The sequence below is a fragment of the Lynx rufus genome, unplaced genomic scaffold (assembly GCF_022079265.1).
Source record: "Lynx rufus isolate CCGP_SWC_20201006 ecotype Redwood Valley unplaced genomic scaffold, mLynRuf1.p SCAF_1, whole genome shotgun sequence".
In the NCBI taxonomy this organism is placed as follows: domain Eukaryota; kingdom Metazoa; phylum Chordata; class Mammalia; order Carnivora; family Felidae; genus Lynx; species Lynx rufus.
In genome coordinates this window covers 218,023,432-218,042,505 of record NW_025814823.1, presented here as the reverse complement: position 1 = coordinate 218,042,505, position 19,074 = coordinate 218,023,432, and the positions used below count along the sequence as shown (strand labels likewise).

At 32.7% G+C, this 19,074-nt stretch overlaps 1 protein-coding gene across 3 annotated transcripts in view; it reads right to left on the bottom strand.

Moving 5' to 3' along the window:
* Positions 1-18,756, bottom strand: part of CDH9 (cadherin 9) — an 88,374-nt gene extending 69,618 nt beyond the window's left edge. For 2 of the 3 annotated variants that reach the window (XM_047074246.1, XM_047074255.1), the window contains exon 1: positions 18,529-18,756. In XM_047074246.1, the coding sequence (XP_046930202.1) occupies positions 18,529-18,756 (228 nt within the window). The remainder of the gene's footprint in view (positions 1-18,528) is intronic. The other variant, XM_047074261.1, reaches the window with a different exon arrangement.
* Positions 18,757-19,074: the final 318 nt, after the last annotated feature.

The following is a 19,074-nucleotide window of genomic DNA, read 5'->3' as shown; positions in this document are numbered from 1 at the left end:
ATCTAAGCATATTGTATTTTTCCAGATAAGTGCCCTTCAATGTTGCTCGCATTTATAGTTTATCCTGAATCTGTGAGAGTTTCAGTTTGTTCATACCATCACCTCCCCTTGGGATTTTCTTTTTACTTTTAGTCATTCTGTTGTTTTAGTGGTTTAAATCTGCATTTCCTAATAACTTGAACACCTTATCATATGTATCTTATTGGCCACTTGGGTATCATCTTTTGTGAAATAACTGTTCAATCATTTTGCCTGTTCATCATTTTCTTCTTCAGTTAGATACTTCTGTAGGTATATGATATTTGTCATATCTATTATGACATGTACTGTATGAATTAAAATTGCTTTTATGGGGCACCTGGGTGGTTCAGTTAGTAAGCATTCGACTTTGGCTCAGGTCATGATCTCGCAGTATGTGAGTTCCAGCCCCATGTCGGGCTCTGTGCTGACAGCTCAGAGCCTGAAGCCTGCATCAGATTCTGTCTCCCATTCTCTCTCTCTCTCTCCTGCCCCTCCCCCACTCATGCTCTGTCTCTGTTTCTCAAAAATAAATGTTAAAAAAATGTTAAAAAAAATAAATGTTAAAATTGCCTTTATCAATTTGTAGACACCTTACCAATTTATACTTCAAAATGAATATTTCAGAACAAGAAAATTGTCTAATATAATCATAATAATTATAAAATTAAACAAATTTAATAGTATAATTATATTTAACATTAAAACAAAAGTCCCTCTTCAAATATAGCAATTGTTCTAATAAAGAATTTATGATAATATGCCACAAAATCCAGGATTCAATCCAGGGTCACACATTTCCTAAAATAGGTATGTCATTTTAGTCTCTTAAATCTGAAACAGTTCCTGAGACTGGTGGAATTTGACAAACTAATTCTTAAAAGTTTATGAAAATGCAGAAGACCTCAGAAGCCACAGTGGTTTTAAAGAAGAGGAATACAGTTGGGGAACTTAAATGGCTATATTAAAAACTAAAACAATAATGCTTAGGGGCGCCTGGGTGGCTCAGTCGGTTAAGCGTCCAACTTCGGCTCAGGTCATGATCTCGCGGTCCGTGGGTTCAAGCCCACGGCTGACAGCTCAGAGCCTGGAGCCTGTTTCAGATTCTGTGTCTCCCTCTTTCTCTGACCCTCCCCTGTTCATGCTCTCTCTCTCTCTCTCTCTCTCTCTCTGTCTCAAAAATAAATAAATGTTAAAAAAAAATAAAACAAAAAATAAAACAATAATGCTTCGACAAGAATTTGGTATAAACATAAGGACAAACAAAAAGATTAACAAACACATGTACACATAAACAGCCACATGAATTATGCAAAAAGTGGCCATTGGAATTAGATGCAGAAATGATCTCTAAAAAAAATTAATACTGGAAAAAATCTAGGCCTATATTCACTGCTTGATCTCTACTTTCCATGTGGCCCAAAATGAATTTCAGTTGGCTTATAAACCTAAACTTGGTACAGAAAACAATGAAGCATCCAGAAAAAAAGCAAAAGATATTATCCTAATGATAATTCAATCATAGGACACAAAAATTAATAGCCTCAAAGGAAGAGATTGGTATACTGAACCGAACTAAAAGTAAGAAACTTTCTTCATTAAAATACACCATGATGGTAATGAAGAAGTGAGCTGAAATTAGGAGAAAATAATTTCAGTATCTCTCAAAAAATGACTTGTATGTATAAAAACCTTTATGACTTGGCAAGGTAAAGTTACATAGCATTAGTAATATATATGGAGTAACATATATGGAACTAAAAGCAGTAGTAAATACATGGAGTAAATGAACAGTCACAAATTCCTGGAGGGAGTGTAACGTTGGTACAATTTCTTTGAAAATGCTTTATGAGTATCTACTAAAGACAAATCTATGCCCACTCAATGATTCAGCAATCCTACTCTTAAAATATACCCAAAGGAAATAAATCCACATGTGACAATAAAATGTGTAAGATTCTTCATAGCACATTTTATATATAATAACGTCCAGTTAGAAGTGCATCAATCATTTATCAATAGAATAAATTGTGGCATACTTAAGCAATGGCATACTGTGTAGCCATTAAAAAAATTAATTCTACATATAATGTCATGGATGAAGTTATCCTGTATAAAATTGAAATACAGAATCCAGACATACTGTGTAATCCCATGCATATAACATTCAACTACTTGCAAACTTATCAATAGGGATTGGGGTCAGCAAAGCGGTAACCTATGGGAGGTCATTGATTAGGAAAGGCTAAATGAGAGGGTGTCTTCTTGGATGCCAAACATTTTTTATATTGTGATCTTGGTCATATTAACATAGGCAAATAGAAATATAAAATCTCATTGAGCTGTACAGTTAAGATGTGCATACATCAGTTTGCACATGTACATCTTAAACAAACCAACTTGGCAACGCATACCCATACAAACACAGGCATTCTTTAAAATGTTTTTCTGTTGTTTCAGAATCATTTATGTTTACAGTCACTATTTTGTGATTTGTAATGGGGTTTTTCATAATACTATTTTTATTTGACATAATGTTACACAGCAATTGAAAACTATTTCTGGAAAATCATTCTGGGACATCAAAATATGTTCACACTTTAATCTTAGGTACACAGCCCAGGTGCCTATGTGGCTCAGTTGGTTAAGCCTCCAACTTTTGATTTTGGCTCAGGTCATGATCTCACAGTTCGTGAGATTGAGTCCCACATTGGGCTCCATGCTGACAGTGTAGATCCTGCTTGGGATTCTCTCTCTCCTCTGTCTCTGCCTCTCTCTGTCTCTCTCTCTCTCTCAAAAAAAAAATATATATATATGTATATATATATATACATATATATATATATATATATATATATATATACATATATATATATATATATATATATACAATCTTAGGTACATAGGCAGAACACCATTTCTAGTTTTCAGATATTTACTATATACAAATTTAATGACAAAAAAGAATACCAAAAAAAATATCTCATTATAACCATAATTATCAGTGAGTTTGGGGGTTATATTTTCTTCTTTGCTTTGTTCATCATTTATAAATTTTCTACTCTCAATGTACATTTATCCTCTCCTTGCACACTTTAAGAGGAGGAGTGTTATCATTTCACAAAGGAGACCAATTTATTAATGGTCTAGTTTTAAAATTATTTACAATTTTCTAATGGCACTTTTACACTCTCATCCCAAATCGTCACATTTTATATTACTGCCTTTGACTTAGAACTTAAAGAGCATCAAAGGACACAGAGATAACGGCTAAATGATCCAAGGCAAAGAGAGTAACATTAGCAGGCAAAAGTTGAGGGGCAAATATGTAACACCAATTTCCTGGCATCTCTAAGAGTTATTTTTAAATTTGTGTTTATGCCTCACTGACTTTCTTTCAATTCCTCTAAAGCTTCTAAGAAATGGTCAAAAATAATGTCTATGAAATTAATTCTAAATGTTATTAATTCTCATAGTCAAAGAATCACTCTAGCACTGTTGTTTTGAACTTACTGGCACTCTGAATGTCACAGTTTCAGTATATTAAAAAACTATTGAAGTATGGTTGACATACAATGTCATATTAGTTTCAGGTATATGACATGGTGATTTGGCAACTCTGTACACTACTCAATAGTCACCGTAAGTCAACATACAACATTATTATAATATTATTGACTGTATTCCTATGCTGTACCTTTCACCTCCATGGCTCACTTATTTCATTTTATAACTGGAAAACTGTACCTCTTAATCTCCTTCAACTATTTTGCCCATTCCTTCCCATCTCCCTTCTGTATTAAGAGCCTGCTCATTTGTTTTGTTTTTTTTTAGATTTCACATGTAGGTGAATTCATATGGCATTTGTCTTTCTCTGATTTATTTCACTTTGCATAATACCATCTAGGTCTATGCATGTTGCTGCAAATGGCGAGATTTCATTCTTTTTATGGTTGAATAATATTCCATTATATATGTAGACTACATCTTCTCTATCCATTCATCTATCAATGGCTACTTTTAGAACTAATAAATGAATTCAGTAAAGCTGCAGGATACAAAATTAACATACAGAAATCTGTTGCATTTAAATACACTGATAACAAAGTGTCAGAGAGAGGAATTTCAAAAAATGATCCCATTTACAACTGCACCAAAAAGAATAAAATACCTAAGAATAAATTTAACCAAGGAAGTGAAAAACCTATATTCTGAAAACTAAGACACTGATGAAAAAAATCGAACATGGCACAAATACGATATACCATGCTCATGAATTAGAAGAATGAATGTTATTAAAATGTCCATACTACCCAAAGCAATCTACAGATTCAATGCAATCCCTCTCAAAATACCAATATCATTTTTCACAAAACTAGAATAAATAATCCTAAAATTTGTATGGAACCACCAAAGACTTCAAATAGCCAAAGCAGTCTTGAGAAAGGACAAGGCTGGAGGTATCACAATCCCAGATTTCAAGATATACTAAAAAGCTATAGTAATCACAACAGTATGGTACAGGCACAAAAGCAGACATATAGATCAGTAGAACAGGATAGACAGCCCAGAAATAAATCCATGCTTAAATGGTCAACTATTCTATGACAAGAGACAAAAATAATACAATGGGAAAAAAGAAAAGTCTTTTCAATAAATGGTGTTGGGAAAACTGAAAAGCTACATGCAAAAGAATGAAACTGGGGCACTTTCTTACACCATACACAAAAATAAACTCGAATTGATTAAAGACCTAAATGTGAGACCTGAAGCCATAAACAGCACGAGCCAGTAAATACTTGACCTTTGGCCTTAGCAATATATTTATGTATATTTCACTTTAGGCAAGGGAAATAAAAGCAAAAATAAACTATTGGGAATACACCAAAAAAAATAAATAGGTAAGTACGTAAGTAAGTAACTTTTTTGACTAAAGCATTTTTTGTGTATTCCTCCCATAAGCACTAACCAGACAAGGCACTTTGTGGAATAGGGGCTAGTGCGTCTAAGGGCATGTCTACCCTTCTCATCTCTGTCCCTATCTTTCGTCTCTTGGTCAAAGATTTTAACTTTCAATTTAATCTTCCAATTTATCACCAACAAAGCAAGTTCTTTGCTAATATTAGCCTAATAGAACTAGGAAGAAGAAAAATTAAATTTTTCTAGTACCTCAGGTTTATATAATTTGAAGATACTGAAGTTTCCTGACTTACTTTAGAGGAGTTATTATGAGAATTTATGGGAAATAGTAGTGACATAACTTTGTATTTATGATATTTTATATTTCATTGTATTCCTAATATCCATTTTATAATAAATGTTCACCATTGCTTTGTTCACATTAATTTTGAAGTAATATATATATATATATATATTCATTTATGTGAAAAACACTTGCTAAATTTAGCTCATTGTAAATTAGAAATTAAACTTATAAAAAATCAATATATTTAATGACAAATTTTGGGAAAATGGAATATACTTTATGATTTTGTTGTATATTAGAAAACTGATTTCATAACATGTTTAAACAAATACTTATTTGTCTGTGGTTTGACCAAGACACTTATTTTTTCATATACACACAAAAAATGACTTCACTTACTTGAAGTGAAGATTTTTTTTTGACAGTTTAAGACATGCTTTATTGAGGTAAGTATAGAAAAGTCAATAAAACTTTTTATTCAGAGATTCGTAAATTTAAAGCTTTTGTCAGTAACCTAGTATTTTGGGCCTTTAAAGATATTGAATGTTGCATTTTTATTGATTATTATTAAAATGAAATATACTACAGCAACTACAAAGAATGATTTTCTAAGCAAGTAAGAACTTAAAAATGTGTTTTTAAAACATACATTAACATAATTACTGGAAATATTGTTTTTTTCCCTAAAAGTTTATTATCCTTTAATTTATTAAATATAGTGACTGAATTTCAACAGTGGTTGACAGATGAAGAAACAACACACCCAGGGGCACCTGGGTGACTCAGTCAGTTAAGTGTCTAACTTCGGCTCAGGTCATGATTTCGTGGTTTCTGAGTTTGAGCCCAGTGGCAGACTCTGTGCTGACAGCTCAGAGCCTGGAACCTGCTTCAGATTCTGTGTCTCCTCCTCTCTCTGCCCCTCCCCTGCTCATGCTCTGTCTCTCTCTGTTTCTCAATAATAAATACATGTTAAATGTTTTTTTTTTTAAAGGAAAATGAAATGAAAAAAGAAAAGAAAAGAAAAGAAAAGAAAAGAAAAGAAAAGAAAAGAAAAGAAAAGAAACAACACACCCAGAAAAAGTGGTGGATATAAAGAACAGTGGTGGATATAAAGACTTCTGCCTTGTCACTGCCATTATTCCTGTATAGTGTTAGGACTTACTATTACCTAATGACTTAATATTATCTAATGACTTAATGTTCTCTTCAAGCAATTTGCTTCATTCAACTATCTTTCTTAACATATTGACAATACTATTCCAATTAACAATCTTAAAATAGTTATTTACATGGGGCGCCTGGGTGGCTTGGTCGGTTAAGCGTCCGACTTCGGCTGAGGTCATGATCTCGCGGTCCATGAGTTCGAGCCCCGCGTCGGGCTCTGGGCGGACAGCTCAGAGCCTGGAGCCTGTTTCAGATTCTGTGTCTCCCTCTCTCTCTGCCCCTCCCCTGTTCATGCTCTGTCTCTCTCTGTCTCAAAAATAAATAAACGTTAAAAAAAATTAAAAAAATAGTTATTTACAGCAGAAAATTAAAATTTATTATGTGATATTCTTAGGGCCTTTTATAAGAATGCCCAGCCCCTTCTTCAGTTCCTTCTACTGTGGAAAAGAAAAATTATTCAAGAAAAGAAAATGAGGGGCGCCTGGGTGGCGCAGTCGGTTAAGCGTCCGACTTCAGCCAGGTCACGATCTCACAGTCCGGGAGTTCGAGCCCCGCGTCGGGCTCTGGGCTGATGGCTCAGAGCCTGGAGCCTGTTTCCGATTCTGTGTCTCCCTCTCTCTCTGCCCCTCCCCTGTTCATGCTCTGTCTCTCTCTGTCCCAAAAATAAATAAACGTTGAAAAAAAAAATTTAAAAAAAAAAAAAAAAAAAAGAAAATGAAATAAAATAGTTTTTTCCTTTTTAAAATGTTTATTTATTTTGAGAGAGAGAGAGAGAGAGAGAGAGAGAGAGAGAGAGTGAAGCAGAGGCAGAAAGAGAGAGAGAATCCTAAACAGGCTGCATGCTATCATCACAGAACCCAATGCATACTTGATCTCACAAACCATGTTATCATGACCTAAGCCAAAATCAACAGTTGTACACTTAACTGACTGAGCTACCCAAGTGCCCTAGAATAAAATAATTTTTAATCTATATGCTCTGAATTATATTTTCATCACCGACTTTGTCTCATAGGGCTTCATTTTGTACAAACATTCAATCATAAGACATTTATTTAAAGGAAACACAAGTTTTAAGAAGGGAATAATACATAGAAGTTGATTTTAGTCATGGAACATAACTTGTGTGGGAACAACACTCTTCTTGAAATAATTAACTGTTTACAAATTAGTTAAAAAACAACAACAACAACAACAAAAAAGCTAAAAATACAAATACTTTATAAAGGTAGTAGATAAGAACCAGGACAAAAATTCAGAGGCTTACTAGCAAATAGGGAATAAAGTGATTTCCACATTAACCCCTTTTTTTCTTGCAAGTATACCACATTTCATATGTCATGAAGAAGACAGGGTTCAAGCAGAAATCAGCAGTCTTTATGATGAGGCATCAGAGGTCAGGATTCAGGGACATCATAATGGCTAAAAATTGAGAGAAGAAATCCAGGAATAGAGGAAGCCACAGAAGAGAGAGCCCTAAACCTTGAATATACATTGCATGTAACATGTAGCTGACTTCTAAACTGACCATGTACAGACTAAGACTCCAAGGAATCCAGAGAAAAGGAACAGACTGAAGATTAATAACTAAGCAGAGAGGTTAGCCATTCCAGCTACTAGGAATGAAGAGTTCTCTTGTAGGTAAATGTGTTTGGTGAACACTTTGAGATTTCCAGTAAAACAGCAGAAAAGTGAAAACTTAGGAGCCAGGAAGATGTGCTAGGATTTAGGGTTATACCACAGGGCTAAGGGAATAAACAAAATAGTCTTCCTTGAAAATCCTAAAAGCCTACATACAATCAAAGTAGAATCCCATAATTTCACTTCCTTCTGGGACAAAACTCAACAATCTTCAGAGGAAGAAAACAAAATCCAGAATCTCCACAATATGTTACCCTTAATACCCAGTATGTAATCTAAATTTTGTAGAGATTTAACAAGCAGAAAAATATAGCAAAACAGAATAGTCAATAGAAATAGATGAAAATAAGACTCAGGTGTTAAAATTTAACAGGCAAAGACTTTAAATATAGCTATCGTAAGTATATTAAAGAATGTTTATGGCATACTAAAATAATGGACATAATATATTAGGGATTTCATAAATTATATGCAAAATCAAACAGAAAAGAAAACCTAGAACTGGAAATTATAGCTTCTGTAATAAAAATGTGCAACAGTGGTGTGGACACAGAAACAAAAGAAACAATATATTTGATGACACCAAAAATAAATGATCCATATTAAAGCACCAATATAAAAATATATTGACACAGATATAAAAATATATAACACAGTCTCAATGATGTATGGGACAATGTACAATGCTCTAATATACTTGTATTTGGAGTTCTCCTCCTCCAAAGAAGAGAGAGCAGGCCATAAAAATACAAATAAGCATACAATTTAAAAATTGGATGAAAAAGGACACACTGGTCTAAGAAGGCCAGTGAGTCCCAAACAGGTTAAACAAAACACATCTAGGTATCAAAGTACAACCCCTGTTGAAACAGACAGTCAGAGAGCTGAGGACACAGACCTTAAAAGCAACCAGAGACAAATACACATGACATACATGCATCACTACCAAAAGTAATGAAATCCACAATGCAATGTAGCAAAAATTTTAAGTACAAAAAGAAAAAAAACAGGTAAATCTATATTTCTACATTCAATTAAAATATTTTTCTTTTTAGGGGTGCCTGGGTAGCTCAGTTGGTTAAGTGTCCTACCTTTGATTTCAGCTCAGGTCATGATCTCAAGGTTCATGGGATCAAGCCCCATGTTGAACTCCTTGCTGATAGTAAGGAGCCTGCTTGGGATTCTCTCTTCCTCTCTCTCTTCCCCTCCCCTGCTTGCCCTCTCTTTTTCTCTCTCTCTCAAAATAATTAAACTTAAAAAAATAAAAGTAAAACAAGTATTTTTTTTCTTTTTCTTGTTTGTTTCATGTTTTTTTTTTTTAATTCTACTTATTTAACATCTAGTGTAATATTGGTTTCAGGAGAATTTAGTGACTCATCACTCACATATAATACCCAGTGCTGATCACAAGTGCCTTCCTTAATAGCTATCACCCATGTCACCCACCTCCCCTTGAGCAACCCTCAGTTTGTTATCTATAGTTAAAAGTCTCTTATAGTTTGTTCCCCTGTCTTTTTTTTCCCTTCCCCTAGGTTCATCTGTTTTCTTTCTTAGATTCAACATATGACTGAAATCATATGGTATTGGTCTTTCCCTGACTGACTTGTTTCACTTAGTACAATATACTCTAGATCCATCCATGTTGTTGCAAATGGCAAGATTTCATTCTTTTTGATGGCTGAATAATATTCCATTGTATATATCTACCACATCTTCTTTATCCATTCATCACTTGTGAAATAATATTTTCAGATTAAAAAAAAACCAAAAAATTTGTGTCCATCAGATACAAACTACAATTAATGTTAAAGGAAATCTTCAGGTTGAAAGAAAATGATAGTACACAGAAATTCAGATCAATATGAAAGAATAAAAAGCACTGACTGGAAATGGTAACTACATAAGTAAATATAACACAACATAATGTAACATAATGTAACATAAGATTGTGTTTCTTAAAATTTTTAATAAATAATGGAATGCTTAAATAATAAAATATTAGCAACACAGGGTGCAATTTATAATATATACAGAGAGAAAATATCTGACAAATATAGACTAAAACCCTACAGAGGAAATAAAATCATACTGTTGTAAGATGATTGCCCTGCATGCTAAAATATATAATATTTACTTGATTTATATTATAGTAGGTTAAGGATACCAAATTTAGACATTTAAGAAAACACTCAGTTGACCCAAAATATGGTAGGAAAGCAAAAACCAAGGTAGAAAGAATAAATGGAACAAATGAAAACAAGAAAATGATACACTTAGATCCAATTATGTCAATGATTACATTGTTTATGAGCGGACTTAACACTAATTAAATGTTAAGGATTGTCAGATTGGATAGAAAAGCACAAACCACTTCTGAGATGTTTACGAGAGCTGTTTTTTATATTAAATTGTACAGAAGGGCTGAAAGCAAAATGATGTAAGTGATCAACCATACAAATATTATCATAAATGAATTGGTGTGGCAAAGTTTGTACCAGGCAAAGTAAACTTCAAGCAAGTAGTATTATGAAAGATACAGGGTGATATTTCATAATAATAGAGCATCAATTAATCAGAAACCTAAGAGATAATTGGCCATGCATCCGATAATTGCATAAAAACAAATAAAGAATATTTGACAGAGGTAAAGAGAGAAATTAAAATATAGAACTTTTTAATATTCTTCTCACAGTAAGAATTGGAATAAGGAGACACAAAACTTTTAACCATAGAGAACTGAATAATACTATCATCAAGCTTATATAAGATTGCAAAATACTGTACCCAGTAGGTATGCAATAATTCCTTTTAAATATAGAAGACACATTTACGAAAATAGTTTTTAAATTGCATTTTTTAAAACCATTAATATGCAATAGCGATGTATCCTATTGTATTTGTAGAGTAAGATCAATAGAACATAAACTGTGGGGCAATGTTTTAATTTTTCAAGAAAAGCTTTTGTTATAGTAACCATTAAAGGAGCTGAAACTTTCACAAAATGGCCACATACAAATATATCCCTTCCCATTGTAGGAAAAAGAAAGGCCTTTTTCCTCTTAGATTTGCCAATACATTTATTTATTGATCTTGAACTCACTTTTGTGTTTCTGTCTGTTAGCGTATAGTTCTGAGTATGATGATTTATTGTAGTAGCATCCCTAAAACATTCTGGCTGTGAAACAGGATACTTACTGAGGGAGTTCCACTAAATGTATATTCAGTGGCACATCTAGAGTGGCCTCATTCACTTTATGAAGTCAGTGCAAAAAAGGCTGAACATCTTTTAGAATATTGTCCTAATTCCTTTTCCATGAACAATACCAAAATAGCTATAAGACTATTAGTATGAGTCATTAGAATTTACTGTGGACACATTACAAAAAGCTGCACAAGCAAAGTTTGAATATTTTGTTAAAATCTGGTAAAAAAAATAGTCTATGTTCATGGGAATAGGGAAATATGGCAGTCCTAAATTAACAAATAAACAAACATGCATACGTTATTAACTTGGAGGGTGATTCTAGTGCTAAATTAGGCTAGGTAGAATTTAGCTATTAGGAATTCAGTCTATTAGATAAGGAAAAAGTATTTTCCTTCATCTAAATTGAGACTTCTATCAGGTATTTCTCCAACAGGCCAGCAATAATAGCATTTTGTTTATTATAGATAGAGACTATTTTATTTACAACAAATTATTTCTATCTATTTCTAAGATAGAGACCAGTGCATCTTATTTACTCTTAGTTTTAGGATTCAGTCTTGGTGTCCTGCATTGTAGGTGTTCAGTTTCTAAAACTAATTGAATAATAATACACAGGGTTAAGATCCACACTAACAGTCATAACTTTACAAATAAATATCTTTATTTGTAAAATAACTTTGTTTATTTGTAACTTTTTATTTGTAAAATAAATTTGTAAAAAAACTTTACAAATAAACACACTAATGCCTTATGTTGGCATATTTTTGGAAGATAAGCATCATAAATTTTCTGAAATGCAACTGACTAATGCATACCCAGAGCTTTAAAATCCATTCATATCTATTACTCTTGGAATTCTACTTTCAGTAATAAAGTAATCCAGTAAGTGTAATTTAAAATACACTCAAAGTTATTAGCTACCAAATTTTCATCACAGAAATGTGTGTGTATGTGTGTGTAATACCAGTCTAAATAGAAATTTCAGAAAAGACATAAATTTAATTTAATTAAAAATTATATGTATGATATTATATGGCAAATACTGAAATTTTAACAATGTGCAGAAACACAGAATTAACTGAGAAAGACAAATTAAAATATATGTAAGTAATATGAAATCAACAGTGCTAAAATATATAACTGGAAATAAGCAGAAATATGTAAACTTTTAACCTTATCTTCATAGTGTGATTATAGTTATCTTTGAGATTTTTTACATTAACTTTTAATTTTATGGACCTAGTTTTTTGTAAGGAACACTAATAACTTTTATTAAAATAATAACGCTTATTATTAAATGATGCTTGTGCTTAAATATTTTTTCACAGTCCTCCCTCTAGACCTTCCTAGAGTTTCTACTACTTCTTAAGTTTCTTTGTTTGTTTGTTTGTTTGTTTTTTAAACACTGATGAATATGTAAGCGTGGATGTGATCTTTTGCAAGTTTGGCAATAGAGGAAGAGACTGTTAAAATATTAGAAATATTTCACAAGCACTGAAGTTGGTGGAAGATGTCAGGGAAAATCACACATATATTTGGTAATCGTACTAATAAACATTTCTACCATACTCTAATATTTTAAACGGTTTAACAGTTACTATATTCCAGGGGGAAAAAAAGTTTAGTTAAATTTTAAATGTAAATTTTTCTAGAAGTAGTTATGTTTCCTTAATCAGTCAGAATTTGTTTCATCTTATCTTTTAATTCTTAATGCCTGTTTGAATTACCTGTATTCAGGGCAAAGAAATTGTTGGAATGCAAATGATTCTAAAGTGTGTGCTGTTTTGGCATAGAGCAAAATGAGAGGGTTGCAGCTGCAATTAGGGGCTTCAAGGATAATGGAAATACAGGAAAGGAATTGACTTTTTGCAAAATGTGCCAGGAAAAATGGGATATATTTATTTTAAACCTTCTCTGCTGTTTCTGTGTTTCAAAGTGCCAGTCTCTCAGGATCCAGAGTAATAAGTGCTTAATAAAGATAGCAACTGAATATTAATTTTGAGTAAATAAATATATTTTGTCAAACATTTTGGGGAAGAAAAAAATGAAATCAAACACAGATTGAAAGCCCAAAGGCCACAGATTCTAGATGGTAAAATATTAGACCAGAATAATTTAAATTATGCCTTGAATAAGATTTTGATAGGTGGTTAAATTTTGATGGGAAATTCTAGCCAAGAAGAATGGGGATGGGCTTTATATAAGAGGATGCCGTTGAGATAGGACTTAAAGCAAGGAGAAGAGATGAAATTATGAAAAAGCAGGTTAGATACTCTCTGTAAAAGTGCCTGTGACCATGATAAAATAGAAGTGAAGCCTATGGAAGAGGAAAGGTTTCACTTTGTCTAGAACTAAAGCCATATTGTACTGTTGTGGGAACACAGAATACAGGCTGGAATGTACAATGATATCGAATACTTTGAATCTACGTAAGTCAATTTTTCTATAGATATTTTGTCCAAGAGGTTGGTATCATTCAAGAAACAGTGTGTAATGGGTTTTTAAGAATTGAAAAAAAAAATAATGAAGTCAAGTAAAAAGTCATTAGGTGTGCTAATGCAGTGGTTCGGGGAAGTGATAATGCAGTGCAAGCGATGAGGGGCTTGACAGTAAGAATTAAATACTAGCATTCTAGTATAAAAGCAGAGTTTTAGAGATCTCAGTGTGAAATAAGCCATTGTAGACTATCCAGAGAACCTAGCCTTAATGCTTAATATTTTTCTCATGTGTTTTTAGTTTTAAACAACTAACCTATAAAGAGAATTTTGGGATACAATGTGCCCATAAATCTGAAACAGCTGCTACATGTACTGCACCATAGTAAAGCTTTACAAAGATAATTTATTTAGATGCTGAAAAACACTATAATACACTATAAAAATTTATCAAACATCCTTCAGGAACTTTGAGACTTTATTTCTGTTTCTGTACACATCAAAGTGCCATTTTCTGAAAGCCTAAGAGAAAATTGCCTATCCAAGTACATTATTTTATGTATGCTTTGGGGGGATATCAATATTTAGTGCATATGTCAATATCTGTAAGTGTAAAGGAGAGTCATCCCACAGTTTCATTACTCAGTCTGATATAAACCACACTCCCATCCACTTTCCAGTTGGTACCTGTGTTTTCCACTGTTTTAGTAAGAAGTAAATCAATTGTATCCAGTTGTAACCAAGAGCTTGATAAATGTTAAAATCCCATTCCAATTTGAGATTCTGATTATACTCATGGTAATTTTGGCTATGGTATAGTAAAAGGTTTTGAATTAAAACATAAAAACATATAGAGCTAACTCGGTAAAAATATGTTGTATTTAAATGGTGACTGGTTATAGGCAGTTCCATAGCACAGTATTGATTGCTGTGAGCAAAGCAAATGCTTTGAATTAAAGTGTAATGGTCGGTTAAGCTGATATTTCAATTATTTTATAAATACCATTGTTTTCTTTCAGAAGGAATAAACACTATACTTGTAAGTTTGGTATCTCTCCAAGTAATAAATGTGTTTTAATCAGATATTAAATATAAATTCTCAATAATAGGCATGTGATTTATTAATTATTAATTCATGACAACTAGGGATTCCTCAGGATCTCGACCTATTGTGTAAGAAAGCAAGTGCATATGAAGTTTCTCTAACAGAGTTGTAGGAGCCTTTGCTATACTTCTTGTTAAATTTATTTAAATTCTAGTCTTGAGCAGTATTACTCTTTTGCTTAAGTAATTCAGCTACATGCTTCTATTCAAATTACAGGGAAGCTACATGGCGATTGTCATAGCTTTGTAATCCTCTTAAGTAAGAACCAAAAATTTCCCTCATTACAGAAAACAGAATTAATATATCTCTGATAGCATCCATCAAAAATGAGCAACCCAACTTCAGACTGAATTATTGTGGAAAACGAAAATTACTCTTAATTTTATTTGTATTTTTCATTTCTTTTAAAAATTTTAGATCCAGTACAGTTAACATACAAAAACCACTCTTAATTTTAACATTCCTCACTTTTCTGTCCTGTCTTGCAAAAAATACGAAATGACATACAGAAATATCCCCTTATTTTTCCTTTTAAAAATATCATTGTGACTCATTTTTTTGCTCCTCCAGTCCATCCTAACAATGAAAGCAAACCGAGCATCCCAGACTTGTGCTCCACCAATAATGAACTAGTACAAAAGCTTTCAACAGGGTTCAGCTTCCGTGCTGTATATAAAACAACTCAGCATGGAATTCTGAGCCTTTGACAGTAGTAGTCTAACTTCATCCTATTAAGCTATTCTCTGTGTGTGTGTGTGTGTGCACGTGCACACAAGTGTTTCACATGCATATCATGCCATATGCAATCCCACCTCCTTGGATTTATCCACATGCAAATTTTGTTAAATTTTTACTATCCCTTCTTGTACACAAATGCAGTCCCATCCTCAATCCTAGAAAACATCAGAATTTTAAAGTTAAAGAGATCTTAATAACAATTTAACCTAACAAGAATTTGAGGTTTGGAAAGTTTAGTTAATTTCTAAATTGTATGCGATTACTAAATTGCAAAACCAGGACTGACCCTTGTAAATTGCATGTTTATGTGCATGTACAAGTATATTTTGTTACATTTTACTGCTACTATTTTCTTGTTTTAAAACTTCTTGATTTAAATTCAGGATCAAACCGTAAATTTTTCATCCAAGAATTATATATCCTTCCAACTTTATACAATTTTATGTCACCTATAAATTACAATAGGTCTTAATATTGTCTGCAATGCCAAGCCTCTGGAAAACTAGGAAAAAATATGAAAATTTCTTTCCATTAGAGGCTACATATTCTTTTTGAATCATGGTACATGGTAAATATGGTAGGCCTTTACATCACATGGAGGTTGCCACGGTAGTGGATCCCAGAAGACTAGGCAAACAGAGCAATGTGGTCAAAAAGACCATCTGTTTGGTGTTCATGTGTTTGACCAAGTTGAGTCCTAAGTGAAGGACTCAAGTTTGACCAAGTAAAGTCCTAGCGAGGCTCTGCATATGCAAATGAATGATAATGTTGAAAGCCAAGAGAACAGGTTAGGAGTTCACAGACCCTTAAGAAGTTAATGAAGGTAAACAGTAGTTGGAAGCCTACTTTTATAGTGAACTCCATATATGGTGCATGGCATATCTAAGAAAAGGCCCTATTTCAAAACAGAGAAATCATTTTTTTTAAAAAAGTAATGAGTGTTTTATTTTGTTGAAGCTTCTCTTTCGTATACATATTGCTTTCCAAATATAATATAAAAATAGTTGACATAACCTTTTGGTTTGATTATCTTCATTTGACAAAAATTCTTATTATTATAATCGGTTTTCTACCTTTGGCTCATAATATGGTTGTCAAGGATAAATAAGCAGTAAAAAATTGAACACCTTAACTTGTGTATGGCTTAAAAAAAACAGGTTATTGTCCAAAGACAAGTGATCAAATATTTTATGAAAACTAATTAAATAAAACTATGCACACATTTTAGTAACTATTTTTGACAGATTACAGAACTAATTAAAAAAAAGCAGGATGGTACAAAAAGTTCTAAACCATAGTGCATATTTTAAAATGTCGGTGCAGTAATGGTGTCTGTTAATCAATGCACACATAATTTTTAGAAGGAAGCATCTTTGTTTACAGCTAAAAATAAATGCTTGTAGTGGAGCCTTGATTGCCTTACGATTGAGCATCTCTTTTTATCTGTAGCTATTCTTCTGCATCTGTGAATCTCCAAGGATGAAACCCTCTATGTAAGACCTTGTGAACTGAATGTGCCCTTTATACACTGCCTTAGAAAAAGAATCATAAGGCAATTTCAAGTCCTTAGACACAAACATTTGTCAGTTGAACTTGAAATATCCTGATGTTAGTTATTAACTATAGTGTGAGAAGTGATGTTAAATGAGGGATGCTGGGGGATGCCCTATGACTAACCTGAGGAGAAATAAGAGGGAAAAAAAAGAATCAGCAAGTGAACTATATGGGGCAAAATGAGTGTGACCTGTGGAACCAGGGGAGGAGATATCAAAAGAAGAGGAAATAATAGGCTTCTGATAAAAGAAGCTGCAGTTGAAAAATATACACTGCCACACACACACACACACACACACACACACACACACACACTGAAAAATTAGAACAAGATTTTGGCAATTTCATAGAATAAATGTGTTTCTAGTTTAAAAGCAATATAGGCATGACTTTTGTGATATTAGATGCTTTTTATGTTTTTATTTTTGGCCCATTCTATCTTATCTGCCTCGTGTTGCTAGTAACTCAAAAAATACTGTGACCATCACAGTCATTTCTAGTATCATGTGCAAAGAATCAAGAAAAAAAAGTATGTGATTTATGAGCAATGTTAGTATTCATCATTGTTTATTTTGTTTTATTCTTAGAATTTGAAAGTATCTCAGCATTAGGCACATATCTGGAATAATCCAATAAACAAAGGATTTGTCTTGCATGTAGAATGGTATGAGTGAGATTGGTAGATATTAGATAAATAGAAAATTCTGGATGTTGGAACGATCATGTCATCTATTTTGAGGAAGACAGAAAAGAGGAAGAGAAAGTTTACGAGTCTATTTTCTCAAAGTTGAATACAAGAAGGAGAGTTACGTATTCTCTATCGCGGTTTGTTCCAGACTGCTAATGAGCCGCTATTGCTGTTAGGATGGTTTTAACCTTCCCGGAGGTACTGCCTTCTTTCTACTTCTGTTTTCTTTCTCCTTCTCCTTGAGCCCTTTGGTCCGGATTACAGGCGAGAAGTCGTTCAGTTTGACTGATATTAAGAAACAGACTACCGAGAGAGAAGTATTTATACTTATTTACTTCTCATACACAGCAGACTATTCTTAATTATGATAAATTGTTTATTAGTAGTCACCAATATATTTTAGTAATTTTTGGTATACTATAATTGCATTTTGTTTTGCCTCATATAGCACACTAAGTTATTCTTTATCCGATGCTTTAAATTAAATTTCAAAGAACGTTTTTAAAACATTTTAGATGCACATCCATAAATATATAAATATAAATTATATATTGCTGATTAATAATGCTATGGACACTGACCTACATTTAGCTACCTGAGTAAATCACATTACCCATACTACCCTACTGAAAACATTTGCAATATTATGCCTTCTGCACACCATAATTAGTCAAATATTGTAAAATAATCATTAATAATATGGGAAGTTGCTGTAAAAAGTAAATAAATTGCCATCACTTTCAGCTTCTAGATTTATCACATAAAAATTCTTACCTTGCCAACATACTGTGTGTCTGTACCTGTGTACTCTTCCAACAAGAAGAACTGATTCCACATCCAGCCACGCTTGGTACGATGTAACATTTTACTATCATCTTTTGTCAGATCCACAACCCTTTTGCTTGGCAAATCCCTACTAGCTTTTTCTTCTAATGGAATAGCATCAACTGTATGAAACATATAGGTCCAGATGAATAGTGATAGGCAATAGTATGTCCTCATTATAAGCAGCTTCAGTAGGATATCAAATTCAATGTACTGTCCAATTCCCCTAAGGAGTAGAGAGAGAAAAATGGCTCATTAGGTTGTGTTTCATTTTCACATAACCTGTAAACTATAAAACTTTTCTAAATATTAAGATTTTATAAATAATATATATACATTATTTTTCCATGTTACATCAATGAACTTATCATTAAACATATCACATCATATAGCTCACATATCATATAGCGAGGTGAGGAGACGTGTAGCACAGATAAACTAAACAGAAATTTAACAGGTGACTTTAATATCACTATATTGCAGCATATAAATGAG